Source organism: Sinocyclocheilus anshuiensis, unplaced genomic scaffold (assembly GCF_001515605.1).
Source record: "Sinocyclocheilus anshuiensis isolate Anshui unplaced genomic scaffold, SAMN03320099.WGS_v1.1 scaffold352, whole genome shotgun sequence".
NCBI lineage: Eukaryota > Metazoa > Chordata > Actinopteri > Cypriniformes > Cyprinidae > Sinocyclocheilus > Sinocyclocheilus anshuiensis.
Window position 1 is genome coordinate 738,732 of NW_015557093.1, and position 8,924 is coordinate 747,655.

Genomic DNA, 8,924 nt, shown 5'->3' on the forward strand with positions numbered 1-8,924 from the left:
GAATCACTCCCCGAGACGACTCGTTCTTCCCGAGTCACATTAAAGATTTGTTCAAAATGAATGACCCAACACTAAACGAGAGGCGTTGACGCTGACGCCCCGTGTGAATGGGGTGTTAAGCTTGTGTAAAGTTTTCCAGCTCTGGTCAGACTGAGCTAAAACCCAGACAAGCTTCATATTGCTTGTAGATATCTCTGTGTAAATGTGTGTTTTTGTGTGTCTGCTCTTTTTAGGCTGTGTGTTAGAGCCTCATTTAGCTGAGCTTGCTGGAAGACAGGCTCAAGCTCTGTTTCATTACACAGTAAGCGGCGATGCTAGAATGCTTCTAGCTCCACAGCGCCCCCTCATGACCACTCAAGACGAGAATGGAGACACGTAAGTCAGAAAAACCAACCTCATATTTCTGTTGAAGTTCCATTTTCATAAACTTCCCACTTCTCGCCAAAACACGTCAGTATGAATAAATGATTTCAGATGTTGTTTTGTGTCTGTTTCCCAAAGATCAAAGGTTTACTTACCTAAATGTTCTGTTTTGGATCTGACTTTCAGGGGTTTACATCTGGGAGTGATCCATAGTCAGACAGATGCCGTGCGATATCTAGCACAAGTCATCTCGGCTCTCCCCGGAGAGGATGTACTTAACATGAGGAATGATCTTTACCAACTTGCCACTTCTCGCCAAAACACGTCAGTATGAATAAATGATTTCAGATGTTGTTTTTTGTCTGTTTCCCAAAGATCAAAGGTTTACTTACCTAAATGTTCTGTTTTGGATCTGACTTTCAGGGGTTTACATCTGGGAGTGATCCATAGTCAGACAGATGCCGTGCGATATCTAGCACAAGTCATCTCGGCTCTCCCCGGAGAGGATGTACTTAACATGAGGAATGATCTTTACCAGGTATACAAATTCACACTATACCTTACAATGGGATCTCTGTTTTTGCAATTTCTAAAAACGGATACATCTGATACATCTGTTCCAGACTCCTTTGCACCTAGCAGTGTTGACGCAGCAAAAAGAGGCAGTCGAGGCCTTGTTGGAGGCTAAGGTGGACGTCATGCTCACAGATCGCCATGGAAACATGGCACTTCACTTGGCGGCTCAGCAGAAAGAGGATAGCGTGCTGCGATTGCTGCTGAAGCACAAATCAGTGGCGCAATTAACCAGCATCCCCAACACAGCAGGTACGGCGGACTGACTACATGAGATCCATTTAAGCTGATTTGAAGCTGTCCTGTATGCTCAGATGTGTTTACGTGTGTGTGTTCAGGTCTCTGTCCGCTTCACCTGGCTGTACAGGCAAACAGTTTGAGTTGTGTGCGGGCCCTGCTGGATGCCGGGGCAGATGTGGAGGTCCAGGAGCTCACGTGTGGCCGCACAGCACTTCACCTGGCCACAGAGCTGGGAAACCTTTCCCTCGCCGGGTGCCTGTTGCTGGAGGTACAGTGATGGGTTTGAAGGATGTTGCTTTAGTGAATACTACATATTCCTAATATTGAAAAGTTTTGCTCTACATCAGTGATCCTCAAATCTGGCTCGCGAGATCCACTTTCCTGCATAGTTTAGCTCCAACCCTATAATCAAACAAACCTACCTGTGATTTTCTAATGATCCTGAAGACATTGATTAGCAAACTCAGGTGTGTTTGATTAGGGTAGAGCTAAACTCTGCAGGAAAGTGGATCTCGCGAGCCAGATTTGAGGATCACTGCTCTACATACTCTTAACCTTTGCATTTTTTTGCATATGTTTCATATCATATGCATTTTTTTGCATATGATCGCCGATCACAGAAAGCAGTATCTTCTGATACGATCACCGATACCAATCTTTTTAAAGCCTTCTTTTTATCATGTAGAATTATTTATAGTGATGATCCAATCAAGATTTATAGACATTTATTCAGGGCCTGAATTTCATTTTTGAAAATTAATTCCCCTCTAAGGTGACTCTTGTGAGGGGATTTTTTAATTTGAGGGGTGGAGGGGGGGCATTTTTAGACATTTTTCAAAAATATATATTTATCTCGCCTAAATGTTTGATCATGCACTGCATTTTTGTTTTGACAATCGTGCAATTGTGTGACCAATAGCTTACACACAGCACAAGCCTGATTTCGTGAGCTGTATGTGAGGTGGCCTTTTACACCAGGTTCACACATACTCCGTTTGCAGTGCAGTCCATGTGTGGTACGTAAGCGGTGCAGAAGCAGCACTTGCTGTGCTTTCACACAGGAGTCTGCAACTGATCCGTGGCTGTTTACTACAGTACAAACAACATTTATCCATTATTTTTATTTCAAATCCAAACATTGTTACTTAAAATGCTTTTTCAGCATTGTGATTCTTTTTTTACACAGTACAGTAATAAAATCTTTCATAGATGTTTATGAAACACAATAAATATAAGAAACACATTATTCAATGCTTTTTACTTTTGCATTTACTTCTAGATTGATATATTAAGTTGCTCAAGCAAGTGGCAAAACATTTAAACTACTTAACATTTAAGCTACAGTCAGCTCTACTGCCTTTTCTTTTACATTTAATTCTTTATTACAAGCAATCCTGCATTCATAAAGAACTTTGTTTTCCTACCTCCACGAGTGCCATCTATTATTGCCTTGTTTATCAAAAAGTGCTCTTTTCCTTTAAACCTATAGCCAAAAAGCTATAGCCTATGTGTTGAGTGTGAAACACAGTAGACTAATTATATGCATTTATGGTGTAATTACTACATTTTCGTGTCAATCCATGTTCATATTTACAGCAAACAAAGCGCTATGCTGCACCCCAACCGTGTGCAGTGTGCACGCTTTCCGTTAACATGAGCGCGGAAAAAATACACACCGTATACGCACTGCAAATGGAGTAATGTGAACCTGGAGTTATGTGTGTGCGCTGCGAGTGTGCATGAGCGCACTGTCTCCAGGAGAGCGTGCGCGCGCTGAATGGTTAAACACTGGCAAGAATTAAAAAGAAATGCAATTTATAAACTTTAGTGACAATGCGACACTGCCTCGATTGTGCAAGTGACGATTCCTGTGTCAACTGTGCAGCGTGTAGCTCGCTTATAGTGCAGACGCGATGTGATTTGAAGCCGTTTGCGCATTTTGAGAGGGAAAGAGTGTGCGCGGTGATTCACTTACGCTGTTTGTGAAATTTTGTCTCACAGAAAGTTTTCAAATTACTTTATAAGTTATTTAATAAAGAAATATGAATTGTACCTCACCTTCAGCATTATAATGATTTTACCAGCGCCAGACAGAGACTGAGACGGTGCCGCTGGATGTCATGCCAAATCTCTGACGTGTGTCATCAGCTTGAGATCGGCCTTTATAGAGAACGCCGATCAAACTTCCCCAAGCGATTATCGGCCGATAGTTATCGGTAGCCGATCAATCGGAGCACTCCTAATATTTGTCATTTTATATGTGGGTCACTTTAGGCTCACAGCCACATTAGCCAGTGTCAAAGGCTGCGTTTATTTTTAATCAAAAATACAGTTAAAACAGTGATTTTGTGATATATTATTACAATTTAAAATAACTTCTATTTTAATATATTTTAAAATCATTATTCCAGTCTTCAGTGTAACATGATCGTTCAGAAATCATTTTAATATGCTGATTTGCTCAAGAAACAGTTATTATTGTTATCAATTTAGAAAACGAATGTACTGCTTAATATTTTTGTGGAAATGTGATCGATTTTTTTTCAGTCTTTATTGATGAATAGAAATTTCTGTTATTTGAAATAATTTTTTTAACATTATAAATGTCCTTACTATCACGTTTGATCGGTTTAATGCATCCTTGCAGAATAAAAGTAATAATTACTTTAAATGCTAAAATAATGTTCTTATGAAGTTTTAATCATTAATTGTCTTGATGAATGACTTTATGCGTGTAACATTCTGTCTGTGCAGGGTAATGCATATGCAGACAGCGTCACCTATAACGGTTCAACTCCTCTGCACATTTCTGCAGGACGGGACTCAACCAAACTGTGCGCGCTCCTGATGGCTGCAGGTGAGGAAGTGTGTGTTTATTACACTAATGAGAGTGTCACTAATGAGAGTTGTCATGCTGAAAAATTTAAAATGTACTAAATTTAAAATAACTGTCTGTAACAACCTGTTCTGCTGTCATCAATGTTCTGCATACAGTATACTGTATGTCTGGTAGAATTTAGTCAAAAGCAACTTCTTTTTAAACTTATTGAAGATATATGATCACTCATCCCAAGTGATAATTAGTACTTTTCTGACCATATTCAGCAGATTAAATTACTTCGACTTGAGGTTACCAATTAGTGTTGTGTACATTGCTTTTAGGAGCAGATCCTCATAAAGAAAACTTTGAACCACTGTTCTTCAAAGATGATGAGTTGTGTGGTACATGTGAAGAGGAAGAGGAGGAAGATGAAGGCTATATTCCTGGGACAACACCTCTGAACATGGCAACCTCCCCAGAGGTAGGGATAGAGAGCCATTTCTTTGGATAATTGTTGTGTTATGTAATGTAATTGCATTACAGGTTGTGATTGGTTCTGCATGTAATGTATTATCTGTGTTATCAGGTTTATGATATTCTTAATGGAGAAGCGTATCAACCCACCACTATTGTCGTTCCACCACAAGGTATGAACTCTGAGATGAATATACACTACCATTCAAAAGTTTGGGGTCAGTAAGATACTAAAAATACATTTAAAAAAAAAACTTTTATTTACAAGAACACATGAAGAGTTCAGATGCAAAAGCCTCTAAGTGCCATCTAAAATGTTCTTCTAAAATTAGCGTTTTTCTCAGGCTCCTATATTTATGTTCAGATATTTCACTTTAATGGCAATGAAAAGAACCTATACATTGCCATTAAAGTGAAATGACTGAACTGACACATGAGAGCCTGAGAAAAATGGTCATTTTAGAAGAAAATTTCAGATGGCACTTAGAGGCTTTTACATCTGAACTCTTCACATTGAATTGAAAAGTGACAGTAAAGACATTTATAATGTTTAAAAAAAAATTTTTCAAATAAATGCTGTTTTTTTTTTTTTTTTACTTTCTGTTTATCAGAGAATCCTGAAATAAATTGCATTTCCACTAAAATATTAAGCTGCACAAACGTTTTATAATAATACAAATATAAATTTTTTTTATAATATTAAGATTGATTTCTGAGGGATCATGTGATACTGAAGACTGGAGTAATGGAGTAAAATTCAGCTTTGCATCACAGAAATAAATTACATTTTAAAATATATTAAAATAGAAAACAGTTATTTTAAATTGTAATAATATTTCACAATATTACTGCATTTTTGGTCAAATAAATACACCCTTGATGAGCATAAAGAGACCTCTTTCATAAAATTAAAAAAACCTTATTGACCCAAAACGAGTGTAGTAGGCTCTTTCTTGTAATATTTGTCCTCTTTCTGAATTATAATTTTTTGTATTGTTTAGGGTTTCCACTCTTGTGAAAAACTTGGAAATGCATATATTTAAGTTATTCCCCTTTCTAAATATTGAATCAACTAGGAAATACTCTTAATAAATGCACCCTTTAACCCTTAGAAAACTCATGGGAATTGATTGAAAGGTGTAGAAACCCAGATAAAACGTTTTAACCAATAAATATGTGAAGAACAGGTAACGATTTTGTGTTTGTGTGCATTTAAATGTGTGTTTGGCTTGTGTTGGCAGGTGACATGAAGAGCTTGAGCTCTGACACAAAGCAGGAGTTGTGCCAGGCACTGGAAGAACAGACGGGAGGCTGGGAGAGTCTGGCTCATGCTCTGGGGCTTGGAATCCTGACCAGCACCTTCAGACTCAGCTCCTGCCCTGCTGGAAAGCTGCTGGACAGCTATGAGGTCAACTCATTTACTGCCTTTTGACTACAAATTACTTTTACATGAATCTTAAATGAACACCAGAGAATGAGAAGAAGAATAAGTTGTCTCTTAATCTTATGTTAACAATGGACCAGTGTACTGCAGAAGCACCGGTTCAAAATTGTTATTAACAAAGTCAACTAATTGAGGTCACTTATCTGCATCGATTGTGAAGTGGGGCCGTAAACAGAAATTAATTTTTAATGTTCGGTTTTCACTTCAATACAGCTGCTTTGGGACCGAAAAAAGTTGTATATTATATTATATTATATATTTTTTTAAATGTCCAGATTTACGGGACCTACTTTAGTTCAACCCCTATTTCTCAAAACGACATTAAAGAGATGAATTGCTCTAACATTTACTATATCCGTAGGCTGAACATTTATTTTGTTTTGTGTATCCTGTAGTTGCTCTGGTTTGAGCTGCTGATGATCTGTCTCCTCTGCAGGTGTCTGGAGGAACGGTGCGTGAGCTGGTGGAGGGACTGAAGCATGTTGGGAACAGCAGTGCTGTCTGTTTACTCCAGGCCGTGTGTAAGGAGCCTGAAGCTGTCCACACCACGCCTCAGCTCACAGGTAATATTAACTGATATATGCTTTTCTGGGTGATGTGGCCTAGGTGGTTGAACAAAAGCAAAAAGTTGGTGTTTCTAGCCCCCCAAAAGGAATGATCCATGAAACATTACCATTGTACTCTGGTATGCATAACCACAGGTTGATCACAGGGACTTTCCCTGTAGTAAGTGCACTTTAAGTTCTGTAAAGGAGTTAGTCAAATTTGTTTTCAAAAATCATTTGAATGCTATTTCAGAGTTCAAAGCCATTGTAACATTCACACAACCCTGTGACAACTTCAGTTGAATTGTGCTCACCAGTTGATCAAAAATTGAGAAATATTAATACAGTTTAAAAGAACATTGTATTTTAATCCTGTGATGGCAAAGCAATTTTTTTAGCAGCCATTACACATTACCCCAGTCTTTAGTGTCATATGACAATTAGGCTAATATACCTGGCAGAAAAATCATTTATTATTATGATTTGTTGAATACATGTGACAACATTTTATTGTGATCATATTTGAATCACATTTCTGTTGTCACTATTTTATAAAACCGTTTATATTTGATAAAAGATTCAACTGTGGTAAAATCACAGTAACGCATGGTCTTGAGTGGCTTTTTGCTTTAATTTCTAAAGGCTAGATGACAGTTTTTAATATTTCCTTTGTTCTGCGTACCAGAACATTAAACCGCAACCATCTTCACAAAACATGTTTTTTTGCTCATTGGTGTAGCATTTTTGATCTTTTCCCAAGAGCACTCATCACTGTGGTATTTCGTAGTATGAGTGAGAATTGTACTGTACTGTTCTGTTGGGGAGTTTTTGTTGTTTTTTTTGTCCCACAATATGGTTTGTAAACCCCCCACATTAAATCACTGCCAGTCTCGGTCCCCTGCCCCCCTCTCCTTAACAATAGCATCATGTTGTGGTTCTCCCTGACATTACCTCATGTGAACTCAAGCATGATGTCAAAAAAACAGCACAGCCACTGCATTCTGAGGGAGTTCCCCTCGGTCTCAGGGTGACCCATCACACTGCAGTAGTGTTCACATATAGACTCTGCAGTGATGGCCGTGTTTCAGGCGGAAGCGGACAATAGAGAGGGGATTCCCAGGAACAGAAGTGAAAGCAAGATATGGCACTTCTGGTTTTTGACTCCGGAGCAGTTTCTTTGAAACAAGTATTTCCACCTTGCTGTTTGATTTGAAGGGTTGACATTGTCATCGACAGGGTCGAGTGAGCATGTGTGAGCCACCAGGGGAAAGTTCCGTTTTTTTTATTTCTCAGTTTCCGTCTCGTGGTTGTCCGTATTGTTGTGCCATGTTTTAGAGATTAATAAACGTCTTTTAACAGCAGTATGATAAAAAACACATCGATGTTCAAGAAATATAGTGCGATCCAAAAGTCATAATCTATTTTAAACCTGAAACAAAAGGTTTTAGGAAATGCTAGGATCAGTAAGATTTTTAATGTTTTTTTAAAGAAGTTTCTTATGCTCATCAAGGCTGTATCTTTTTGATCATAAATACAGAAAAAAACTAATTTTGTGAAATATTATTGTAATTTAAAATAACAGTTTTCTATTTTAATATACTTTCAAATATAATTTATTCCCGTGATGCAAAGCTGAATTTTCAGCATCATTACTCCAGTCTTCAGTGTCACATGATCCTTCAGATATCATTCTAATATGCTGATTTATAATCAGTGTTGGAAACAGTTGTGCTGCTTAATATTTTTTGGGACCTGTGATTTCTATTTTGAATAAATGCTGTTATTTCTAACTTTTTATTCATCAAATAATCAAAGAAAAAGCATCACAGGTTCCAAAAAACACAAACACAAAATAGTCCCCCTCAATGCGCCTACTGAAGGTGCTCTGGGAGGAGGAATTGAATTTGATTCTTGAGGAAAATACTGAGATCTAATTCTTTCCCGAATACACTCATCATCTATAAATGCTAGACACACTCTCATTCAATTTATGGTAGTGCACAGAGTCCATTGGTCTAGAACAAAATTAAACAAAATATTCCCTGATTTTGACCCAACCTGCCTTCGCTGCACAATTAAACCAGCTACGTTATTGCATTCTTTCTGGTCCTGTAGGAAACTGTCTGGTTTTTGGAGGAAAGTCTTTAGATGCTTTTCTGTTATTTTTTTCCTTACTTATAGACCCCAACCCCTTAACAGCATTGTTTGGCATTCTGCCAGAATCTGTCAATTTAAACACATCACGCGCTGATAGTGTAGAGTAGCAAAGGCTACACTATCAGCGTGTGATGTTTAAATTGACAGATTCTAATAAATAATAATAATATTTATTTATTTATTTATTTATATTTAAACATCTTTCACACAGTGTATGATTGCAACACAATCACAAAAAGAGAATCTTGGTGCATCGTTTTATATATATATATATATATATATATAAACAAATAAATGATAGAATTCA

At 37.6% G+C, this 8,924-nt stretch overlaps 1 protein-coding gene across 1 annotated transcript in view; it reads left to right on the forward strand.

The window, feature by feature from the left end:
• nfkb1 (nuclear factor of kappa light polypeptide gene enhancer in B-cells 1) overlaps positions 1–8,924 on the forward strand; it is a 30,742-nt gene that overhangs the window by 19,836 nt on the left and 1,982 nt on the right. Inside the window, exons 15-23 of the mRNA XM_016472269.1 lie at positions 234–375; positions 787–901; positions 987–1,188; positions 1,275–1,444; positions 3,931–4,033; positions 4,339–4,478; positions 4,584–4,644; positions 5,713–5,879; positions 6,352–6,478. Coding sequence (XP_016327755.1) covers positions 234–375; positions 787–901; positions 987–1,188; positions 1,275–1,444; positions 3,931–4,033; positions 4,339–4,478; positions 4,584–4,644; positions 5,713–5,879; positions 6,352–6,478 — 1,227 coding nt within the window. The remainder of the gene's footprint in view (positions 1–233; positions 376–786; positions 902–986; positions 1,189–1,274; positions 1,445–3,930; positions 4,034–4,338; positions 4,479–4,583; positions 4,645–5,712; positions 5,880–6,351; positions 6,479–8,924) is intronic.